This window comes from Pectinophora gossypiella, chromosome 15, assembly GCF_024362695.1.
Source record: "Pectinophora gossypiella chromosome 15, ilPecGoss1.1, whole genome shotgun sequence".
Lineage (NCBI taxonomy): Eukaryota > Metazoa > Arthropoda > Insecta > Lepidoptera > Gelechiidae > Pectinophora > Pectinophora gossypiella.
The window spans coordinates 819519-846132 of NC_065418.1; the positions used below are offsets into that span (position 1 = coordinate 819519).

At 37.9% G+C, this 26614-nt stretch overlaps 1 protein-coding gene across 1 annotated transcript in view; it reads right to left on the bottom strand.

Moving 5' to 3' along the window:
* Positions 1–11035: 11035 nt before the first annotated feature.
* LOC126373426 (opsin-VA-like) overlaps positions 11036–26614 on the bottom strand; it is a 32261-nt gene continuing 16682 nt past the window's right edge. Inside the window, exons 5-8 of the mRNA XM_050019584.1 lie at positions 25622–25754; positions 13885–14025; positions 13204–13293; positions 11036–11761 (exon numbers count right to left, since the gene is read on the bottom strand). Of these exons, the coding sequence (XP_049875541.1) occupies positions 11036–11761; positions 13204–13293; positions 13885–14025; positions 25622–25754 (1090 nt within the window). The remainder of the gene's footprint in view (positions 11762–13203; positions 13294–13884; positions 14026–25621; positions 25755–26614) is intronic.

Below are 26614 nucleotides of genomic sequence, written 5' to 3' on the forward strand. Positions count from 1 at the left end.
ACGCCTGAGGGTGCCCCGTTGGGCTCGAACCTCGGCTCAGGGCGTCGTCTGAGAGGAAAAATATTTGAAAGAATTAATCGACCCTAGTGGGTCGAAAGGGTTGGGTCGACGCCGGTGGGGAGCGGAGGGTTGCCGTTCTATACGTAGTATTATTCCTTATTCTAGGGCCGCCGCAATATTCCACTTGATATTAACTCAGAATCATGGTCCGAATCATCCCCTTCAGTATTCGTGACGTCGTTACTTACGCTCCGTACAAATACCTACAGGTAGCTATACAAGTACTTACGTATGAGTATTAGTGACACCGTTACGAATACTGAGGGTATGATTCAGATCATGATTCTGAGTTACTGGGGGTTTTTGTTAGTGGGATACTTAAGAGATGAAAATAAAACTAACTTATTTATGAAAAATCTAAAAACAATGCTAATTAAAAAGAGCTATTATACTGTAGACGAATTTTTGAATGATAAGTTTTAATTTTAATACACACTTCCTCTCTTCCCTTCAACGTTGCTGTGCCCTACAGGGTCTATGTTATAGTTCCTATGCCTATATAATAATAATAATTTATTTATTAAAGACAACACAGATCCATTTATTTGTTAGTACAATTCACTTAATTTATGTTAGTACCTTATAACTAGAGGGGATTTGACACGCTTTATGAGGTCCAATATCAGAGGGCTGTCACACCTATTAGCGATTGCAGCCAGGATCCCATTGCTACTGACCCGCATTCTGTTCAGCAGGGATGCGGTTTTTTGCGCCAGACAGCGTCAAAACGATCCACACCCGCCTCCGCGAACATAGCCGACGCGCTGCAGTAACGAGGCAGCCGCAATAGAGCCCTGAATGTTTATTGAGTATATACGCTTTTTGAGTATATTTGGCCCACAAGCTGCTCGAGTACAGTACCTATGTAACATCCCATTATACTACATGGAATGCAATAAATAATTGAGAATTGAGTTGATATCAAGTGAAAATTCCTGTCGGAAAAATCATGAAAATGTTAGTGTTTTTTATATTACTTTCAGTTCCATACTTTTGCGATGGAAAATTCCACTTGATATCAACTCTAATGGTTTGAATCATCGCTCAAAGTTTCCGTTACGATTTCACTAACACCCTATATGGGGAAGCGAACAAGAGGCAAATAGCTAGCCGCTAACTGTGAGCCATTTTCTTTATTAACGTAGATCTGGCCAGACAAATGACCCTAATGGGAACACAGCCTTAGTCAAGACTATGCAGGGTACATTTCGTGTAAATTGTAAAACATAGTACGCATATAACTTTCCTTTGTAACCTCTGTTTCACATGAAACATTACGAAAATTAAATTACTTTTTAATATAACATAACTTCACTAATATATTCTCAATTAGCGTAGTTAGAAGTCAGAAGTACATCCACCGCACATTGAACTAATTACCCACGCCTCACCGAGTTTTCTGTTAGACCCACGCCTTCTTCTTATCGTGTGGGTTGTGAGGTGGATAACCAACCTCATCAACTCTGGTGTCAGCGTTATGATTGACCCGCCGAACGCCCCTGACATGGCTCATGTAACGATTTACATCACTAAATAGTAACCGGGACCAACGGCTTAACGTGCCTTCCGAAGCACGGATCATCTTACTTTCGGACAATCAGGTGATCAGCCTGTAATGTCCTAACCAAACCAGGGATCACAAAGTGATTTTCGGATTTTTGTGACCTATCCTCACCGGGATTCGCACCCGGGGCTTCCGGATCGTGAGTCCAACGCTCAACCATTGGGCGTAACGAGCCGTATCGCCGTCTATAATGGTCTCAACAGATACATATGTATAAAAAATAGCTGCATAGGAAACCTAAAACTACTGCAGCTTCTCACAACCTGCATAGCCGGGGAAAAGCTGCAAGAAAAACCTCGGAACAGGACCCTAGACGTTTTTTAAAAAATGACTATTGACGATATATGTACGTATATACATATATTGAATGTGTTAATAGATTTAAATTCCAAATGCCAGCTCTATAATAAATTAATTAATGAAATACCGGGACAAAATTAAGTTTTATGAAATATTTGCCGCGTTGTAGTTGGTATTTCATCGGGTTCCTCGGGCACTGGGTTGTCAACTTGGTTTGTTTTGGTTTTCCCCGAAGGGCAAGGCAAAGGGAACTATGCCCATACAGCCATGTCTTATATATTTTTTTCTTGACGATGATTAATGAAATGATGAAAGGTGATGACGGTGTATGATGAAACCTAAGCCCCCACCCTCGGAGTAGACTTCTACTCCGAACCCCAAACGAATTAACTCAAAAGTCCGCATAAACTTTCGAGTTATGAAGCGGCTTGTTGGCACGAAGCGAAAATAGATAAGTAGGTAGGTACACTTTGTTTATTGAATATTCCGATATAATAACACTATCGCGAATGTTTTCTAGCTAACTTTATGCGATACTTAACAACAAAACACCACTTCGTATTAATTATTTACATTATTCAATGAAGAAAGTAGCTGTCCCGTTCCCGCCAAAAAGCCTCGTCAGCTTGGGTTTTTTTTATTAAATTATTTTTTCTAAATCTTAAGTAAAAGAATCGTTATTCGATATCCTTATATTTATCTTTACTTAATATAAAATTCAGGGCGTTAGTGAGACCCCGGAACGAATACTGAGGGGGATGCTTCAGACCATGATTCTGAGCTAATATTAAGTGGAATATACTGTCGGAAAATTCATGAAACTTTTGTTGTTTTTTTATTATTTTTATTTCCATACTTTTGCGACGGAAAAATCCACTTAATATCAACTGAGAATCTTGGTCTGAAACAACCCTAAAATTTTCGTTACGATGTCACTAACACCCTATGGTCGAAACAACTGTGTGAGGGGTGTGCGGAGAAAAAAAAACAACAAAATACACAAATAGAATGAATTTATTGTTGAAAACATTGAATTATGTTTGATATGATAATACCAGTTTCGAATCTCATAATTTATAATAATATTATTAGGTAAGTATGTCCCTAGATTTTTTATTTTATTTTATTATAATGCTTACTCACCTATTTGTTATTATTATTGTTCACAGATAAAAAATAATGCACATTCATTCGCATTTTATTTACTTACAACAATTACTGAAATACAAATCGAAAAATTCGTTACTAATATTAAATTTACTAAATATTTAAAGGGTGTATAAAACATCGCACTCTTTTAAATATTACTAACAAAACAATTATAATGAAGTTTCTTCATTAATTGAAAATTGGAAATTAGGTAGGTAGTTTACCTGTAACATCAATGAGCAGCCTAAAGGAAGCATTAGACTTGCAAATAATATTTTTTCTTAGAAATATTAATTAAGAAATACATTCTCCCTGATTCCTGCAGACAACTCCTAATTTTATTTTAAGTTACACGTGTCATGTCCCTTATGCGTCGAAAGAAAAGAGACGGATGATTGACAGCTGATAAATTTAAACCGAATGAGGAATGAACGAATAACTCTAGTGAAAAAATAGGCATTTAGATAAAATACCCGTTTGATGTGTGTTGTCTACTTAATACTGTCGGGTTATTGGCCAATGTAAACAGTTTTAGAGGGTTCTTTAAATTTCAGCTTAAAATTGACGTGTGTTTCATAAATTTTATGCCTGTCGATTACCCATACTTTTTTATTTCGTCGGATAAAAAAATTACAGGTGTAACTTAAAATAAAATTAAATGGCATGTACAGTCATGAGCAATATAATGTACTCACTTTAGGACTCTGTCGCACTAACATATTTGACATTGAGTGAGACTTACAGGTCAATTTGTCAAAAAAGTTAATGTGACATGGTAACAAAGTGTACTATGTTACATATTAATGCTCGTGAACATACTGGAATCAGCACTGGTATTTCAACTTGTAGTTAACAATAATTCGATATCTATTTATTAACTTAACGTAGCATTAAGTGACATATCTTTCGTCTTTTTTGTACTAACTAAACTGTACTTAAGTACTTTTAGCGCGAAAGAGACATGCCTCTCTCATTTTACTTTTTTAAATACCTCGGGAAGTGAAGATTACACAACATTAGATCTTCCATAATACCAGCGCCGCGGCCCGTGCTAAGCACGTGTCACGGAATTATGCTGAGGGAGATCCTTTTTTATTTTGGGCGCTTCCATTGTGTATTTAATGTCTGTATTATTTGTCTTTTTGTCTTTGTTTTTTTTTTTTTTAATTTCTGTAATTTAAGTTTGTAAATAAGGCGTCCAATATGGAAATAAATATTTTCTTTCTTTCAATTTCGCTATTGTTCTAGTTAAATAATAATAATTGTTATGTCTTATATGTGTTTGTTTCAGTCGAATTGGTTTTTACTGTAATGGCTGAATGTAAAACTGTAAAAATACATAAATAATAAATAAACAAACATTTTCATAGGTATTTTATGAAAATATAGTCAATCATCGTTAAAATACGCACAACTATTATATCTAAATAAACGCTTTTTTTTCAAATACGCTCCCTTATATTTTTCCTTAACACATAACAAAATAACATAACATCGCGCCTATATCCCCGAAGGGGTAGGCAGAGGTGTATAGTATACCCCCACTACTCGCCAACTTTCAATAAGTCCCATGTAGTAAGGGGCGAGCCTATTTCCATCAAGCGGACACAAATCCTGGAAACCACGTGATGTTAATTCCCATCAGAATCGCCACGATATTCATTATAGTTTATACATACATACATACATAAACTCACGCCCGTAATCCCTAATGGGGTGGGCAGAGCCACAAGTAATCAAAGATAACTTGCAGCCACTGTTGATACGATGTCGCAAGCTGGATATGATGAACCTTATGGTGATAAGGGATCAGCCTATCGCCCATAACATTAGTCCATCATGTTAGAGGACACAATCCCTTTGTCGGTTTTTACGACATGCCCGGGAAGACAAGCAGCTGAACGTTTTCTATGTTTTTTATTTGCTCCCAGAACAGCATAGAAGCAGCAGATTATAGTTTATGATTACACTAAACTAATTAAATTCTTAAACATGTACTTTAAACATAAATTTTAAATCTTTTAAAAACATTTAACTTCAAAAGCACCACACGGTGTTCGTGAGAATTTTCGTTTTTCAGACACACTTCATTTAAATTTAAAAAGCGATTACTTACAACTCACAATCACTATATATAATGTTTTATTAAAAGTAACACTGAGAAAGAAGAATTTACACGTTTTTTTTATTTATCATAAATTCTTTAATTTAATGAATAATTAGGTAACAATATTAAAAAAAAAAAACAACAAATAGACTACCTTAGTAAGTAAATTTACCAACCACAGGCTTCGTCAAAAAATAAAATAAAATAAAAGAAAAGAATTTATAATTTTGAAATATCTTATACTTAATGCATGACACCAACTTACACCATACATAAGTATAGGATACATCAATTCTAACCGGATATTTACAAAAGGGACAAAATAGTCTAGGATATTTTTGCGTTGACGCGAATGATATTGAATAGGGTCCAACGAGTCAAATCAGATACTTTTTACTAAACGTCAAAACACGAAACTACTATGGAATTTGTTTCGAAAAGCAACCTGTGAAGTCATAGAAAAACGAGACAAAATGTCGCACTAATTATGAAATATTTCTTTATTAAAATTTATAAATAAATTATATAGATTTTTTTTGACACGTTTAGATCTGTCTTTATTTAGTATTCAGAATTTCGTAATTTATCTTAGATTTAAGAAACTACCCAATTCCGATGCTTAGATCCACCCAGGTACATAAAACTATGCAAGTAACTTACATACAACATAAATAATTAGACAATTATAAAATTGTTATAATCTATTTATGCTTAGAATTACCAATATTGTGTATAAGAATAATATGCCTTAGCAATTCTTTACTTCTTCCATTAAAGTGTAACATTACCTGCGCATTATTTCCTAGAAAAAAGACAAAATAGCAGAAAGTTTTTTAAAATTTTGTAATTATCACGTTAAATTTGAACAGCGCCATTTATACATATTATTTATTGGGAAACTTAGCCCGGAAAGTCCTTCATTGGGAACATAGTCCTTATAAACCTAATTGGGGTAGTAAAGGGACAGTTATCGCATGATAAACTAAAGACCCGTGTATTTTACAATAGTACGTACGATCTATACAATATAAAATGTGTCATGAATGTTTCTATTAAAAAAAAGAACTGACAGTTCTCTATTTAACTTTATTTCCTCTTTCTATCCTAATGAAACATTTATTCTGAATGGCATTAATATAATATTATTCATATAAAAATCGTATAAAACAGAAGATCGCTTAACTAATAAGTAATTTTTTGATTACTTATCTATTTATTTGTACACAATAGAACAATGATTATAATAATTTAATTAAAATACACACGTTTTAACTAAATATATGATACCTAAAGGTTATCGGAATAATTAATTATTGTAACAGTCGATTACGATATTCCGACCTAAAATAATTTAAATTTTATATTAAACTTCAATTTTACAATACATACCAATATTACAATAGACTTACATTTTCCATAAAGTTCTATTTTACAAAAAAGTTTAATTTTACAATAACGTTCCATTTAAGAATAATCCCTCATTTTACAATACTTACTTTATTTACTTTGGCACTCTTAAAGATATCACAGATCCCACGAATTGATGCGTATATGCGCATTTATAATATTACTACATACATTCTTTTTCTTCGTATAAAGCACCGGTTTGTTACCCTTGAAGACATGACTGACCTAATAATTGGAATATGTTTATTATTTTTGCGAGAAATATTAGGTCTTACTTTGAGTGCATGGGATTAACTGGCTGAGAACTGATATTAGGCAGCTAATTCACTCAATTGTATAACAATATTTTATGTTTATTTTTAAAGAACGTCTACGGCCCTGAGCCGAGGTTTTTTTATACAAGTTGCGAGAAGCTGCAGTAGTTTTAGGATGATGAGACGTTCGTTATGTAAAAATTGACGATTCAAAGTGTAACTATGTTACCTATTGAATAAAGATATTTTTGAATTTGTATTTGGGCAATAAATTGTTAAATACTTAAATAAATAATGTACCGTTTTTACATGAGCACGAGATCTATATTCTGTATAATGTACAGTGATATGACGTTCCAGAGAATGTTCCCAAAGTGAGATGTATGTTTCCGTTGTAAACACTCTACTAGTAAGGATACTGGCCCCGATTCCTGCAGGCACCTCCTAATTTTATTTTAAGTTATACCCGTCTTTTTTTATCCGCCGAAAAGGAAAGGGACGGATGATTGTCAATAAGTTAATTTTAAAACGAATGAGTAACCCGCGCGAATAAAATAGGCATCTGGCTGACGTGCTGTCGATTCTGACGGGTTATTGTATGTAATTTTTTACGGTTGTTTTAGATTTCTGCTTAAAATTGACGTGTGTTCCATAAATTTTATGCCTGTCGATTACCCGTCCCTTTCCTTTTCGGCGGATAAGAAAATGACTTAAAATAAAATTAGATGGTGTGCAGTGGAATTAGCATCATTGGTTGGATATTCGAGCACTTAATTAATTAAACTGATGTGGCGTGAACTAAGATTCGAGACTCTAGGATTCGAGAATTCTTATGTCTGCAAATTCGTTGAGATCGTCCCAGATACTCTACGTGTGCTGCTTTACCCCGTGCATGAAAGCGAGACAGATAGTCCGCGCTATCTTACTTCTTAGGCCAGGCGCGCACTACGAGTTTTTCGGCAGAAAAAAGCAGCGGCATAATGTCGCACTGTAATTCTGTACCAAACAGTTTTAAATTGTATTGCGCGCGCTTGACGACAGAGCCGCCGCAGCGGCACAGTATTGCAGTGCGACAATATGCCGCTGCTCTTTTCTGCCGCGCGGCGAAAAACTCCTAGTGCGCGCCTGGCCTTAAGAGTGTTGGGAACCTAGCTTGGCGACAATAGATGGCGTAAGTGTAACCATGCCAGTCGGGGATCGAAATTATTATTTTTGTCAAAGATAAACTAAGGTAAATGAACTCTGCACCTTTTTGCACCTTTCTGGGTCTGAACTTACTGTCAAATTCCCACTTAAAAGTTACCACAAAAAACTACTTATAAAAAAAATGCTTTTTAAAGGTTTACTTGTAACAAAAAGAGGACGTACTTAACTCCAAACCCAGAGTAAACCTGAAGAGAATAGGAAGGATTTATAATATTTTTTTATTGTTTGTAGGTTCTAGAGACCTACAAGTAGTGGCAAAAAGGTGTAGAGCTCATTTAGGTTAGTTTATCTGTGGAAAAAAAAAGAAAAAAAAAACGATCACCGCTACACTTACGCCATTGTTGCTGAGCGAGGGTCCCTACTGGTTAAATAGCCTAATGGGGGCTCTTTAACGGAGGTAAATCAAGCTTAAAGTCGTAAGACAGAATGTTTTTTTAAAATCTAAACCTCATTAACTATTGTGTCTGTAAATCTCGACTCAAGAGGTTAATGCAAGGTCGCATTGATAACTTAAAATGCTTCTTCTACACGAAGTATTACTGTTTAGAACAGGATATATTTTTATCATGGAAATCATTCCTTTCGGGGACGAAAAGGGCAGTGGGCAAATACATGTCGCGAGGAACTGTCGCGCACAAGGCTTTAGGTGTGTAATAAACTAATAAAAAAGTAGTTATCCACGAATAATATCATACTCGTATAATATCACATAATGAGACAAAATCAATGTGCTATCACGCGGAATAATACGCGAACTTTCCTCTCTGCGGACATAGAATAAGGAATATACGTGTACAGAACGGACACTCTCCGCCCCTCACCATACATACATAAACTCACGCCTGTTTCCCACCGGGGTAAGCAGAGATTATGGAATCCCATTTGCTTCGATCCTGACATACTTCTCTTGCTTCCTCTACATTCATGTCCCCGATACCGACCCCGCCGGCGTGGTCGACGATTTCCCTCATTCAGCGCTTATCGCTATCGACCCACTAGGGTCGATTAATTCTTTCAAATATTTTTCCTCTCAGACGACGCCCTGAGCCGAGGTTCGCGCCCAACTGGGCACCCTCAGGCCTGTCGTCTTAAACGTTGTACCGGGTGAGAGCCTTCAGCGCTCCCCATTTGTCCGGCCAAGTAGTTAATGCCATCTGCGGCAAATCTACAATATGTCACGACAATAAAAAAAAAAAAATCTACATATTCATCAATCGTTTCTGCCCCGCACCAATGAAGGACTTTCCAGGCTAATTTCACCAAAACCAATATAGATAGCGTTGTACAGTTTAACGTGATAATTACCTATTTTCTCATTACTCGGGTACACAATTATTCCAAAGTACAATGTAATGGCAAAACCATATATAAAAATATTTGTTGCTTGATATTTGGGTCATAATTATTATGTATAGAATTATGTTGCTACCTATATTGCTTCTCTTTATTTTGATCAGAATAATAATGGGTGGAAGATGTAATAAAAAATGCATATGTCTGTTATTCACGTAATTAGAAGGTGAACCGAAGAAAAATCTGTACAGCACCATCTATATGGTTTTTGAAGAACGTAATCTGGAAAGTCCCTCATTCTGTCGGTGCCGACCTAGACTACCTCATCGACAGGGTGAGTCCCTTTTTTGTACAGGATATAGGTTAGTGGCATCGTAATGAAAAGTTTGAGGGATCATTCAGACCATGATTCTGAGTTGATATCAAGTAGAATCTTCCATCGCATAAGGATAGACCTGAAAATAATTAAAAAAAAAAAACACTGAAAATTTCATCAATTTTCCGACAGGATAATTCTACTTGATATTAACTCAAAATCAGGGTCTGAATCATCATATTCATATTCATATTCATTTATTCCTTGTAACAACTTTACATCGTGTTGGAAATCCCCTTCAGTATTCGTTACGATGTCACTAACACTCTGTAAATGGTTGTAAGCCGTTAAGGAGAAAAGGAGCGCGGATTGTCTGTCTCACTCGCACGTGGTAAAAATGAGATTTTTGTATGAAGTGTCTAGTCCAGACTGATTTTGCATGATCAAGGAATATGGTACTATTTGTACTCGATCTGAAAACGCGTGTAACTTCGAAGTGTAGGCGCCCTGTAGACAATTTAAAAAAACCATTACCTATTGTCAATGTTTTACCTTTGAACAGTATCAGACAGTAATTAAACAGAAACTTTGTAATGTGACGGCAGGGGATTAACTGTCTGGGAACTGATATTAGGCAGCCAAATTACTCAATTGTATAACAATATTTTATGTTTATTTATTTTTTTAAAGAACGTCTAGGACCCTGTGCCGAGGTTTTTCTTGCAGCTTCTTTTCCCCGGCTATACAGGTTGTGAGAAGCTGCAGTAGTTTTAGGCGGATGAGACGTTCGTTATGTAAAATTGACGATTCAAAGTGTAACTATGTTACCTATTGAATAAAGATATTTTTGAATTTGAATTAGAATATGATCTGGGGGGTTAAAAAGGGCACACCAAAGCAAATCATCTAAAAAGCAATATTGCTATTTGACATTTGTTTGCATTGCGCACTTTCTTTTATGTGGGCAAATGTCAAATTGCAATATTGCTTATTAGATGATTTGCTTCGATGTGGCCTTTTTAATTCCCCTCAGCTAACGAACCAAAGTATTGTTTTAATGTAACTCTCATTAAAGTATTGGGACGAGATGGTTTCTAAGATTAAGTACAATATTTTCTGTAATGAGTTTGCTCTCGGCATTTGCGAAGGTGACAGAAAGACGGTTCCAGATTTCATTTAGATAATTAAAAAATCTCAACTATTTACACCTCGATTTAATATTTATTAAGTGTCTGTTTTTAACTAATACTGCGCGTTATAAAAAGTTCATCTCGTCTTATCAACCTCTCTCCATTGACTCTAACAAGTTAGAAAATTTTGAACTTAACTTTCTTAATTATTCTACGAGCTTTAGTTTTCTTAATACGACTTACTTAACTTTATAAAATGTCTCCGTCACTACTGCTGTTTACTGGGCAGAGATAACTTTTGAAGCTATCATGTCCTGAACAGCTTTGGTCAAAGAATTTGCAAACAGCAGAATCTTTAAGGAACCCTTTAGAATGTAAAACGACGTCGTACTTTGCTTCTACAGACAGCTTTCTCCTCGCTGTGCCTTTGGGTTCACTTAAATCCAAGGAATAACTATGCGACATGTTGGAAACTTTGCCTACATTATCAGTAACATCACTAGCATGTTCTTCGTATGCTGGATTGCCATAAGTTGAGTATGTAACATTATCGGTTGCAGAACCGTTTCTGGTGAAGATTGTTCGTTCAGGATTCATTACAGTCAAAACGGGAGAATCTAGCAGCGCTTGTGATGCCAGATCCTGTTTCTTACCTCCACTGCTACTGCTACGGTCTTCATCATAAGTCGTCTCCCCAGACCTTTCATTATCAGAAGTCGGTCGGCTCTCCTGAATGGTACTCAAGTCTGTCTTCGCTGGCAACGGCCGATAGATTTCAACGTTATTTACTTCTGATACCATTATCTCTTCGGCTATTCTGACTTTTCTGCTCTTCTTCTCGTGATTGGAGATTATGTCGTTGATGCTGGTCATCCTGGGGCCAGGAGAGGTCATGGTCTGGTTGTGACGGCGTTCTGCTAATGAGGTCCTGTCCTTCGTGTGGATGCCGAAGAGGCGTTTGATGGATTGTCGGAACTGAAAGAAGATGGTTCAGTTAAAATCCGCAAATACACTAACTGTAAAAATAATGGTGAGGATAACTTTATAAAAATGTATCTATTCAACATAATATCATCCCCCTAGCGTTATCCCGTTTTTCACAGGGTACGGTTACCTAACTTGAAGATCTGACAGGTCCGGTTTTCTACAGAAGCGACTGCCTGTCTGACCTTCCAACTCGCGAAGGGAAAACCAGCTCAATACAGGTTAGGTACAACATAACATCAAGAACAAATGATGACCAAAACTACCAAGTTCTCATTGATCGCGTCGCGCTTCCTCTTATCGTATGGGTTATGAGGTGGAATACCAGCCTCATCAACCCTGGTGTCAGGGTTATGATTGGTCGCGCTTACAAAGCGTATTTTGGCTTACTGTATTCCAGTAAGCAATACGAAATATCTATTATCTATGAATTTACCTTTGAACAGTTTCAAGTAAAAGTGGTCATTAAAGATTAGTGATTATCTAAAAGATATGAGTGTAATACCTAAAGGCGATAAACAAAACTGCGTTAACTATCTGGGAACTGATATTAGGCAGCCAAATTACTAAATTGCATAATAATATTTTACGTTTATTTTTAAAAGAACGTCTAGGGCCCTGTTCCGCAGTTTTTCTTGCAGCTTCTTTTCCCCGGCTATACAGGTTGTGAGAAGCTGCAGTAGTTTTAGGCGGATGATACGTTCGTTATGTAAAAAATTCACAGGACGATTTAAAGTCTAACTATGTTACCTACTGAATAAAGATATTTTTGAATTTGAATTTGAATTACTTGGCCTTAATCGGTGAAGGCTTGAGGGCTTTTACCCGGTATAAAATTCAACACAAAAGGACTGAGGGTTTAGAATCCTCAGTTTTTATTTTCTATTTACCAAATCTACTTGAAAGTCGTAAACAAGCCACAGGCATTGCTTTTATTAATAGAGACAATCGATAATTGGAGTAGTTCGACCTGATCGTCAAAGTGAAAGTGATGATTATTCAATGCCTTTAGACAAAGGCTTAATTAGCGCATTAGAAAGATTAAAATGAATGACAATTCAATTTATTAATAACACTGGCACCTTTTTGACGCTCAGCTGAACAAGAAGGGAGCTTTGATGGTTCTTATCTACATACATACATTTATGACATCACGCATATTTCCCACCGGGGTAAGCAGAGACTACGGAATAGCATTAAAAAAAATCAAAAATATTTATTCTTCAAAATTGGCTTACATAGTTAGCGCTTTTTGAACGCCAAAACTTAAATTACATATTATGTAATATCTATAAAACTACTACCACATCAGAAGCTGTATCGCTGAGGAAAAGACGTGGCCAGAAAACCTCCCAGCTGTTATGTTAGCACACTAATTAAATAAGTATAACTGATTGGTGGTGGTACTTTGCTGGAAAATAAACGATTCTTACTTGTGTATTCATTCCGACGTAGATGAGAGGATCATAGCAGATGGAACTCTTGGCGACGAGCGCTGGTATCACGCCTGCACCTGGTGATATCTAGAGCATAAACAATAAGTAATTATACTAATGTACATTAGTTCAGTCTCTATTTTAAGGTCTTATCATTTTAGCCTGCTTTGGTTCCATACAAGACCATTAACCCGGCCCAGAGGGGACAGAGAAATCTCTGCCCTCCACTGGGGCAATTCCTGTTCGGCGCGTCCTTGCCACGGGGGTGAACGCCTCTTACTTCAGTAGGCTACAGTTGGTGGCTGAATTCGAGTAGGGACCCAGACCTACAGGGTATAACGTAGAACCCAGGGACACGGGTGATGACCTCAACGGTTGCAGAGGCGGAGATGGGAGCCATCGGTACGGCAATGCAGGACGGAAGGGGCGCGTCACAGGGACTGTAACCTGGAACTTGACAGAGGGCAGTCAGTTCTATTCAGAGGCGAGGGCAGGAGTCCTAGGACGGCTTTGGAATAGACTACTCTGGGCGCTATCACACGCGTGTCAGACAGAGTAGTGCGGGGTGGAAGGCAAGAGGGAATCTACTGCCCTATTTTTCCCTAAAAGTAACATGTATCACCTCAAAACCCACACGATAGAAGAAGACTTTGAATCGAATGTTTTACAAAGACTTACAGTGCCCTGTGTGCCGAACTGCTCGATGAGCGCGAAGATGGAGTAGGGTGTCCACGCCACGGTGAACGCGACGATCATCAGGAAGACCATGGCGGTGGCACGAGCTTCCGCGCGGTTTACGCGGCCCAGCCGCTGAGAGTTCTGAAACAAATAAACATTAGTGTGGGTGTACGACCTCCGTGGTCCACTGGTTGAGCGTTGGGCTCACAATCCGGAGGCCCCGAGTTCGAATCCAAAAAGTAATTGTCCAAAAAGTAAGATGATCCGTGCTTCGGAAGGCAAGTTAAGCCGTTGGAACCGGTTACTACTTACTGATGTAAGTAAGTAGTCGTTACATTTGTAAGTAGTCGAAGTGAATTCCCAACCTCATCAACCCTGGTGTCAGCAGGGTTATTCTTGAGCCGCCAAAGGCACCTGACATGGCTAATGTAACGACTTACTTACATCAGTATTTCACGTGCCTTCTGAAGCACCGATCATTTTACTTTTTGGACAACAAAGTGATCAGCCTGTAATATTCTAACCAAATTTGGGATCACAACGTGATTTTTGTGATATGTCCCCACCGGGATTCGAGCCCAGGACCTCCGGATCGTGAGCCCAACGCTCAACCACTGGACCACGGAGGCCGTTGAGAATAGTACTACAATGTCAGCACTAGATAATAAAATTACAATAACGTCCACGTGAACATGACAATTACAATAAATGTCCAACAGAATGAGAATTAGGTGCCAAAATCGACAGAATAGACCACAGTTGTAAATATATTTGCATTGATATCCTCAATCAAGCTGTTTTATCATTTTCAAAAGGTTCTGTAATAGCATTTCCGAAACAAAAGTTTTCTAAGGAGGGCCTAGAAAAAGTTAATATTCTCAACTGATTTCATATTAAAATTCATAAATAAGTTTAAATAGAAAAAATAAACCGTTTTTTGTCACCTTTAGATTATTATGTCTTTATTTAGTACCTAATCAGAATTTCATAAGAAATTATACAATATACTCTAGGCGAAAATGTTAAAACGCAACGCCTAATCGAACTGAAACGATAGTAGATAGAACGATATACTGACGGTCGCAAGTCAATATATATATGAAAACATTATGTATGTGCGTAAAAACTTATCTCTCCTTCCGAGAAACTGTGAAAGGCATACTTACAATACAAGAAATAAACATAAAATTGCTATTCAAATTTCTAGATTAAGTAAATTAAATTCATCTATTTTGGGGTTATGTATACGTTTTTACAATAAAATACCAGATAATATTTAAAATTTGTCAGAAAATAAATTTAAAGCTCATGTGAAGCTTACTTTATGTAAAAAAGCTTATTATAAGATTAATGACTACCTAAATGATAAAAATGTCTGGTATTGAATGTGTTCCTCTAGTTATTAAATAACTTGTATTGTATACCCTCATTGGTTTTTAAAGATGTGTTGCTGTTGCAGTTTCTTGTCATTTCTTCTCCTCAGCCATAACACCTTGCGAAATGACGTAAATTCAAAAATGTTACATTGACCTTCAACAAGTTTATCCATGATAATTACGTTGAATAAATGATTCTGATTTCTGATTTGATGATGTTGGTCATTGACCTTACAACCCTTACGTGATGATTGATGGTCTAGTTGCTAGACTGCGACTGCCAACTCCAGGGATTTCCGGTTCGTATCCCAATTCAGACAATGGTCGTCGTACGGTATTAGCAAAAGTATGAAATTACATCTGTTTTTTAACAGAAATGTTTCATCAAAGCGTATTTATGTCAAATAAAGTACGTAATTCGTTTTGTGCGGTCCTTTGTAACAGCTGTAATTTTGTCAAAATATAAAACCGGCCTTTTTTACGAAAATAATTTCATTTCCATAAACATTTGCCACATTCTGCTTAAAATATTTAGTTGAGGAAAATCCAGTAATCATTTAAAATCCATCTTTATATAACATCCTGGGACTTAGTGTCATTATACAGGGTGTTAGTGACATCGTAACGAAAACTATGAGGTATTATTCAGACCTTTATTCTGAGTAGTTTTCAAGTGCAATTTTCGGTCGCTAATGGAACTGAAAATAATTTAATAAAACACTAAAATTTTCAGGAATTTTGCGATGATGCGGTTTTTTGTATAGATAGAGTGATTCAAGAGGAAAGCTTATATGTATAATAACATCCATTAAATAGTGGAGAAATACTGTTATTTTGAGGTTTTTAATGTGATGTCGTATTATTTTTTCTCAGCATTGCACCCGAGCGAAGCCGGGGCGGGTCGCTAGTAACTTATAAGTGCACTCCAAACAGAGTTCCCTGCTTTCACCTTTTAGTTTAAGTGGGTTATAATTTGCCCTGTAGTTCGAGGTTCGAGGCTAAATATTAATGTTATGTGTGTATATTTTAATGTTGTAAATGTAGTATATGTGTGTCGTAGATTTTACCTAAATAAACATTTTTTTTATTATTTTTTTTTTAGGTTACGCTCAATGACATTCTCCAATTATTTTTTTTTTGACGTGACTTATTGTAGATTTGCCGCAGATGGCATTAACTACTTGGCCGGACAAATGGGGAGCGCTGAAGACCCGGTACAACGTTTAAGACAACAGGCCTGAGGGTGCCCAGTTGGGCGCGAACCTCGGCTCAGGGCGTCGTCTCAGAGGAAAAATATTTGAAAGAATTAATTGACCCTAGTGGGTCGATAGCGATAAGCGCTGAATGAGGGAAATCGTCGACCACGCCGGCGGGGTCGATATCGGGGCTCTGAAGTGTTTGGTGTCGCGAGCTGATTGGCTGCCTCTATGGCTAGAGTAATCGGGTCGTCGGGATCGTATATTACGTCCTTCGGGCGCCGATACTTTTCAGTACCGTCCCTAAGCGGAATGTACTCGGAAGCCGCAACTACCAGGGGATTTGGGTGGTGCGGAGCAGAATCGACAAAACGTTTGGAAGCTAATTTGAACCATTGGGCAATGGTTGGTAGACCTAGGTCAATGTGCAGATTTTCATTGCGAAGGAACCACGGAGCTCCCGTGGCTTTCCGCATGAAACGATTTTGTATTACCTGTAGACGGTGAATTTGAGAGGGACTCGCGTGAGCGAAAACTACCCCTGCATAGGTCATGATCGGACGGATGCAAGTCGTGTAGATTTTCACCTTATTCCTAAGGGACAATTTACTTCGCTTGTTAAGGAGACAATGAAGACGGCCCATTACAAACGCGGCGCGATCGCGCACACGTTTGATATGGGCCTTGAAAGTAAGACGTCTATCTAAAACTACGCCGAGATATTTGACTTGCTCCTGCCAAGGGATCGGCTTGCCAAACATCGTGATGACTTTAAGTTGACGGCGTGACCGTGGCGTGTTATAATAGCCCTTTGAAAAGTACACCGCTGCACTTTTCTCCGGGTTTACCTCGATTCTCCATTTGCGAAACCACTTGCCCAAGGCATTGGCCGCGCGTTGGAGGATTCCGGTCATCATAACTCGACCACGGCACGAAGAATAGATGGCTGTATCATCCGCAAATAAAGCTAATTCGGTATTAGGGGATTTGGGAATGTCACTAGTATATAATGAAAATAGTAAAGGGGAGAGGACGGAGCCTTGTGGGACTCCGGCATGTATCGGGTGCGGTGACGAGAGCGTCCCCTCCACGCGGTAGCGAAAGGTTCGATTTGAGAGGAAGTCTCGTATGATGTGCACGAGACGGTCTGGCACTCCCAGTGAATAAAGCTTGTAGATCAAGCCGTTGTGCCAGACTTTGTCGAACGCTTTCGCCACATCGAAGAAGAGCGCTCCCGTAGCGAGCATTCTCCAATAAAGATATAAATGTCGCTATACAGCATTGCTTTCGTTTAACTTCCTTCATGGATGTTAGATTTATGCATCTTTTATATTTCATAATCAGAATCATTTGTTCAAAGTAATTATCATAGATAAACTTGTTGAAGGTCAATGTAACATTTTTGAATCTACGTCCTATCGCAAGGTGTTACGGCTGAAGAGAAGAAATGACAAAAAAATTGCAACAGCAACACATCTTTTAAATTAATGTTATATGTCATCATCATCACCAGCCCATTAAAGTCCCCACTGCTGGGGCACGGGCCTTCCCTATGGATGGATAGGGAGATCGGGCCTTAAACCATCACGTGGGCCCAGTGCGGATTAATGGTTATTAACGACTGCTGATGCAGCCGGGACCAACACTTAACGTGCCTTCCGCAGCACGGAGGAGCTCGAGATGAAAACTTTTTTTGTGGTCACCCATCCTATGACCGGCTTAACTTCAACAATCCCAGACTGAGCGCGTTTACCGCTGCGCCAGCGAGCTCCTCAAATACATATAAAAATATGTATATGTTACAATTTATTTATTCCAGTCATTTCCTCGAAGAAATGCACTTTGTTTCATGGCTGTACAAGCCAATCCTTTTATAATATTTAGATAATCATTAATATTGTAATAAACTTTTTTTTGCAAAAGTAAGCTTCTGAATTCAAATACTGTCTGCTATTTTATTATAACCTAGGAGAACATTTATGAAACAAATAAAAGAGAAGGTGCAGGTCGTGTCGTATCGGGATGTGAAGGTTTTGGCGGGAAGAAGAGAGGAATGGCGATTACTCCACCGACAAGAGCGCAGCTCTTAGGGTGGTATTAATAAACTAATCTCAGCTTTGAGACTGCTCTCAAGATCATGTCAATATGACAGTTCTTATATAAAAACAGGGACTTGAGCATGATCTTGAGGGCAGTCTTAACTGAGATTAGTTTATTAATACCACCCTTAAATATATATATATATATATATATATATATATATATATATATATATATATATATAGAGAGAGAGAGAGAGAGAGATTTTATTATAAAAACGTATACAAAACCCTTAAAAAGATGAATTTAATTTGCTTATTCTCGGATTTTGGATAGAAATTAATTTTTTTTCCTTGTATTGTAAGTATGCCTTTCACAGTTTCTCGGAAGGAGAGATAATGTTTCTTGTTTACTATCCTTGTTACATAATTGAGATAAGAAACCCTATTTTTTGTTACATCTAGGCACATACAAGTATGTATGTGTATTAGTGACACCGTAACCAACACTGAGGGGATTGATTCAGACCATAATTCTGAGTTGATATCAAGTGGAATTTCTTGTCGGAAAAGTCATGAATTGTTAGTATTTTTATTATTATTTTCAGTTACATTTGATATCAACCCAGAATCATCCCTCAAAGTTTTCGTTACGATGTCACTAACACTCTGTATAATCAGATTAACTACTTGGCCGGACAAATGGGGAGCGCTGAGGGCTCACCCGGTACAAAATTTTAGACAGCAGGCCTGAGGGTGTCCTGTTGGTCGTCTGATAGGCTTTGAAAGAATTAATCGACGCTAGTCGACGATATTAGTCGACCACGCCGGCGGGGTCCTGAAGTGTTATTTTAAAGTGGACACAACACAGTCCCTCAGTCAGCTTTCTAATATTCCGAGCGCTGGTTGTTTATTCCTAACTCCCATTATCTTTATTCATTAGGTAACGTACGAAGTTACACTTTTTTATATCGAAACAAATGGCGATTTCAGTACGGCATAATCATTAAGATTTTTTTTGAGTTTTAAATACATTATGCCATAATGTATTTAAAACTCAAAAAAAAATCAAGTATGTATGTGTATTAGTGACACCGTAACCAACACTGAGGGGATTGATTCAGACCATAATTCTGAGTTGATATCAAGTGGAATTTCTTGTCGGAAAAGTCATGAATTGTTAGTGTTTTTATTATTATTTTCAGTTACATTTGATATCAACCCAGAATCATCCCTTAAAGTTTTCGTTACGATGTCACTAACACTCTGTATAATCAGATTAACTACTTGGCCGGACAAATGGGGAGCGCTGAGGGCTCACCCGGTACAAAATTTTAGACAGCAGGCCTGAGGGTGTCCTGTTGGTCGTCTGATAGGCTTTGAAAGAATTAATCGACGCCAGTCGACGATATTAGTCGACCACGCCGGCGGGGTCCTGAAGTGTTATTTTAAAGTGGACACAACACAGTCCCTCAGTCAGCTTTCTAATATTCCGAGCGCTGGTTGTTTATTCCTAACTCCCATTATCTTTATTCATTAGGTAACGTACGAAGTTACACTTTTTTATATCGAAACAAATGGCGATTTCAGTACGGCATAATCATTAAGATTTTTTTTGAGTTTTAAATACATTATGCCATAATGTATTTAAAACTCAAAAAAAAAATCAAGTATGTATGTGTATTAGTGACACCGTAACCAACACTGAGGGGATTGATTCAGACCATAATTCTGAGTTGATATCAAGTGGAATTTCTTGTCGGAAAAGTCATGAATTGTTAGTGTTTTTATTATTATTTTCAGTTACATTTGATATCAACCCAGAATCATCCCTCAAAGTTTTCGTTACGATGTCACTAACACTCTGTATAATCAGATTAACTACTTGGCCGGACAAATGGGGAGCGCTGAGGGCTCACCCGGTACAAAATTTTAGACAGCAGGCCTGAGGGTGTCCTGTTGGTCGTCTGATAGGCTTTGAAAGAATTAATCGACGCTAGTCGACGATATTAGTCGACCACGCCGGCGGGGTCCTGAAGTGTTATTTTAAAGTGGACACAACACAGTCCCTCAGTCAGCTTTCTAATATTCCGAGCGCTGGTTGTTTATTCCTAACTCCCATTATCTTTATTCATTAGGTAACGTACGAAGTTACACTTTTTTATATCGAAACAAATGGCGATTTCAGTACGGCATAATCATTAAGATTTTTTTTTGAGTTTTAAATACATTATGCCATAATGTATTTAAAACTCAAAAAAATATCTTCATTAGGTAACATAGTTACACTTTTATATTTACATAAGTCTATTTTTTGTCGAACGTCTCATCCGCCTAAAACTGCAGCTTCTAGCAGTAACCCTGACACCTAGGTTGATGAGGTTGGTACTCCACCTCACAACCCACACGAGAGAAGAAGAACCACAGAATAAACAATACTACTTATAGAAAGATAACTTTCCACCCCGCACTAATTCTTATCGGGCGCCTCATCCCCTCTGGGTCTTAAACGGTCGTAACCCGCTAAGGAGTAAGGAAGAGCGTGCAAACTGTCTCGCTTGCACTTACGCGTAGGCATCGTATTATAGAATAGAAATAGTTCACCAATAAAAACATTTTCATGTAAAATGTTACGAAGATAGATCACAATGTATAAAAGTCATCAGATCTCATAGACATCTGGAAGTACCTTATAATTATGAAGATCGTTAGTGAGTATGTATGTCAGTGAGTGTCAAAATCGGGGATTTTTACATATTAATAAAATTTAAAGTATAATAGCTATGCACTTGAAACTTAACAGGCCTAATAAGTCCACTACTGGCAACATATTCTGAGAGTTTAGTTTATCTACTATAATCGAAACCTGAGTTATGAGGGTTCAAATAATCGGCGAAACGTTTCGAGAAAAGGTAAGTAGTGCCTGCCCTTGCGCTTCGCTTTGCTCGTCTTGGCGGGGGCACTGCCGTGCCCCCAGATTATAAAAGGGCGCCACATACTTACAAAAAAAAGAGACAATAACATCATATTATTATGCAATTTCCACTAAACAAATACAAAAAAAGCGAGACGGATGTTTGTCGAAATGATCATAAGGTGGTGGTGGCCGTCCTGAGATAAAATTCAGGGTACATGTATTCAGGGTATGCTCACACCGTACATCCTTGAGGTACCCGATCACGTCGTGAGGGAGTACACTATTTATTCGTTTACCGGTTATGCTCTTTTTGGCATAATGAATTTTCACGAAGCTACCTTGTTTCAATTCATAATAATTCCTTATATTACGTATTTATTGGCCCCGATTCCTGGAGACACCGTCTAATTTTATTTTAAGTTATATCTGTCATTTTCATATCCGTCGAAAAGGAAAGGGACGGATGATTCACAGCTCTTAATTTTAGGAAGAATGAGTAAATGAACGTGTCGGGTTATTGACTGATGTAAAATTTTTAGACGGTCGGTTTAGATTTGTGCTTAAAATTGACGTGTGTTCCATAAATTTTATGCTTGTCGATTACCCGTCCCTTTCCTTTTCGGCGGATAAGAAAAGGACAGATATAACTTAAAATAAAATTAGATGGTATTTACAGGAATTAGCACCATTGTCTTAATATTAATAATTTGAATTCCCAGAAACCTTTGAAGAGTTTACAGGACACATATTCCGTTAAATACAAGTTGTTAGTGACATCGTAACGAAAACTTTGAGATGATTCATGATGATCATGATTCTGAGTTAATATCAAAGCCGTACTAGGACTCCTGTCCTCCGCCTCTGAATATTACTGACAGTTACTGCTGCCCTCTGTCAGGTTCCAGGTTACAAAAAAAAGCAAAAGTATAGAACTGAAAATGATAAGAAAAACACTAACAATTCATTACTTTTCCGACAGGAAATTCTACTTGATTATAAACTCAGAATCATGGTCTGAATCATCCCCCTCAGTATTAGTTACGGTGGTGTGACTAACACACATGCATACTTGTATGGCTACCGTATGTACTTGTACGGGGTGTAGTGACATCGTAACTGAGACGGATGATTCAGCTGATTATTCTGAATTAATATCAAGTGGAATATTCTATCGCAAAAGTATAGAATTGAAAGTAATTACGACGGAAAGTTCGACTTGATGTTGACTCAGAATCATGGTCTGAATTATCCCCCTTAGTATACGTTACGATGTCACTAACACCCTGTATAGTTGCAATAATTTGTCAGCTAGACAGAAAGATAGTGTGAGGTAGTTGTTACACTATGCTGACACACACACACTTACGCACACTCACACACACTTACGCACACTCACACACACGCACACACACTCACACTAAGATACAACAACATATCAACTGTCGCATAACCTGTCTTCTTTTGTTTGTCTCAAGTCCTCCACAGACAATTCACCCACACTTTCTTGGATCATCCCCTTCCCACATTCGTAAATTAATAATTTACAATTAATTTGGGTAAAATTTATTCGCTCGTTTTGTGAAAGTGAAAATGTAAAAGTTTTTCTAATCTTAACTTCGCAAATGAGATTTTCCGATGAGTTCTCCGACAACTAATAACATAATTAAAGTTTTCCCTCTTAAGTACCAACTCGTGTCATTTGATAATAACCCTAATATGTCGGCGATCGACCTAAGAACACGTAATTACTCACGCCTATTTCCCACCGGGGTAAGCAAAGACTACTTATGACATTCCATGGACTAATGGGAAAAGCGAAGTCGTACTATTCAGTAAGTCTATTGGGAAGGAAATTCCCAGTAGTTCAACTGGTAAGACTACTGGGAATAGGGGATTTGCCGCCTTCGATTCTAACCACAAAGTTCTTATAGAGATAATCCGCGGAAGCATCTAATAGTCGGTGTGGAATGTTCCAACGTTCAATATATCTATACAGGATTAGAATAGTTGCAGACAAGTTGCAGATACATATTTGCTGTTAAAGGAGTGTATAAATACCACAGACCACATAAGCTACAACTGGCTTCTTCTAGAAGTGGCAGCCGATTATCATTTCACCGGCTTGATTAATGATGTCAAATGGCTGTCACCTGGATCCCAGATTTAATTTAATTTTGTAACAGAAATCTACCTTTATTTGTTTTAAAAAGTTTTTGAAATTATGAATTTACCTTCTTTATTATAGAAAGAAAGAAAATGAAAGACAAATTATTTATTTTATGATGGACGCCATAAAAACTACCACACTGCCTGACAAACAGACAAAAAGAAAAAAAAATATTCATCAATATAAACAAAAAAACACTTTACATTAATGTGTGGACGGTATCCAAAATAAAAAAAATAAAAAAGGACCTCTCTCAGCATTATGCCGTCGCACGGGCCGCGTGATTAGGTCTTACGGGATACCTTCTTCAGTAAGGTTAATAATGGTGCTGATTCCTGTAAGACACCATCTAATTTTATTTTAAGTCATACCTGTCATTTTCTTATCCGCCAAAAAGGAAAGGGACGGATAATCGACAAAAATAAAATTTATGGAACACACGTCAATTTTAGGCAGGAATTTTAAAAACCCTGCCAAATTTATATATTGGCCAATAACCCGACAGAATTAAGTTGAAACCATACGTCATACGGGTTGCATACTACCGAGATGCCGATTTTATTCGCCCGGGTTATTCATTCATTTTAAAATTTACCGTTGTCAATCATCCTTTTCCTTTTCGACGATATTTCGATATAACTTAAAATAATAATTAAAGCACATAATAACGGGTTCTTACCGCGTTTAAATGGGGATATGAGACTCCCGATAAACGCGGTAAGAACCCGTTATTATGTGCTTTAATTATGATAATAACCGCGTAAACTTAAAACAATGTATAACTTAAAATAATATTAGGAGGTGTCTGCAGGAATCGGGGCCGATATAACAGGAACATTTTTAAATGGCTCCGTGCTCGTGGTTGGAAATTTCGGCTCACGTCTCATAGGTCCTGGGTTCAATTCCTGACGACTCTATACTAGCGGTTGAACGTGAACTCATTCCGTGCTCTATGGTTTGTACCTTGGGATGCTCTTTGCCCAGTCTAGCGAATATGATATGTCGTTGGATACCTGCATGACATAATAACTACATACATTCTAGCTTTGCGGCTGTAACTCGCTATGACACTATATTAATGCCACTAATAAAATAGAGTAGGTACCTCATCTGGTTGCGCAAGTTTTGTTGCTGGCAACCGAATCGCAAATAATTTCCCGTTAACTACTTGACCGGGGAAATGTTTCTTCTTCTCGTGTGGAATGTGAGGTGGAATACCAGCCTCATCAACCCTGGTGTCAGGGTTATTATTAAGCCGACCCGTAATGACTACATACTTACATCAGTAAGTAGTAATCGGGACCAACGGCTTAACTTGCCTTCCGATGCACGGATCATCTTACTTTCGGACAATCAGGTGATCAGCCTGTAATGATTTTTGTGATGTTCACCCACCGGGAGTCGAACCCGGGGCTTCCGGATCGTGAGCCAAATGAAGAGGAGAAATAGTAATCAAAACACGTAATACCGGGCTCTTACCGCGTTATTATCAGGCATATGAGTCTCCCAATATTTCAACAATGTTGCAAGTGCCATGATCACAGGACGACTGATGAAATCCCGGATAATAACTCGGTAAGAACCCGATATTATGTGTTTTAATCATGATAATGGTGCTAATTCCTGTAAATACCATCTAATTATATTTTAAGTTATATTCTGTCATTTTCTTATCCGCCGAAAAGGAAAGGGACGGGTAATCGACAAGCATAAAATTTATGGAACACACGTCAATTTTAAGCACAAATCTAAAACAACCGTCTAAAAATTTTACATTGGCCAATAACCCGACAGAATTAAGTTGACAGCACACGTCAAACGGTTTGCATACCAGCGAGATACCTTTGTGATTCGCTCAGGTTATTCATTCATTTACTCATTCTTGCTAAAATTAAGAACTGTCAATCATCCGTGCCTTTACTTTTCGGCGGATAAAAAATGACAGGTATAACTTAAAGTAAAATTAGGAGGTGTCTGCAGGAATCGGGGTCAATAACCGCGTAAACATCAAACTATGAAATGGTGACTTGTGAGAAGCTTACCTTTTTCATGGTGTAGATGATGTTGGCGTAGCTGAAGGAGATGACGGCGAAAGGGAAGATCTGGCCCATCGCGAACAGGAACAGGATGTACGTGAGAGAGTTGGTCGACTGCTCATGCCAGTTCACTGAACAACTGTTGACAAGCAAACTAGTGTTAACACGTAGACGAACAGAAAGGTCATAACCATCGCACTTACGTCGTACTAAATCTGCCAGAACTACCATGCACGTCGTTTTAAAAGACGACCCGATTACTCTAGCCATAGAGGCAGCCAATCAGCTCGCGACACCAAACACTTCAGGGCCCCGATACCGACCCCGCCGGCGTGGTCGACGATTTCCCTCATTCAGCGCCTATCGCTATCGACCCACTAGGGTCGATTAATTCTTTCAAATATTTTTCCTCTCAGACGACGTCCTGAGCCGAGGTTGGCGCCCAACTGGGCACCCTCAGGCCTGTTGTCTTAAACGTTGTAACGAGTGAGAGCCTTCAGCGCTCCCCATTTGTCCGGCCAAGTAGTTAATGCCATCTGCGGCAAATCTACAATAAGTCACGTCAAAAAAAAAGTCGTTTTAAAATTGAAGTGTGTTCCATAAATTATGTCTGTCGATTACCCGTCCCTTTCCTTTTCGGCGGGTAAGAAAATGACAGGTATTTAACTTAAAATAAACATATTATATGGTGCGTACTGGAATCAACACCAAGAAATGTCAAAATCAAAATGTGTTAAGATTTTTTTAACACCTAGGTTTAAAATGCAGTCCACGACATGAAAGAAGCCTACTGCTATTTTAATGGAGCTAATTGGCAACTCATAATTATAAACTAGTTTCCAACTACATACATTGGCCTTATACGTCTGTTTCAGACGATTTATGACATCATTGCCTCGAAGAAATGCACTTTCTTTCATGGCTGTGCAAGCCAATCCTAGAGCGGCAAACTCTACCGCACACTCTGCAAGAGAAGTCTCCAACTGGTGGATTGTTGTC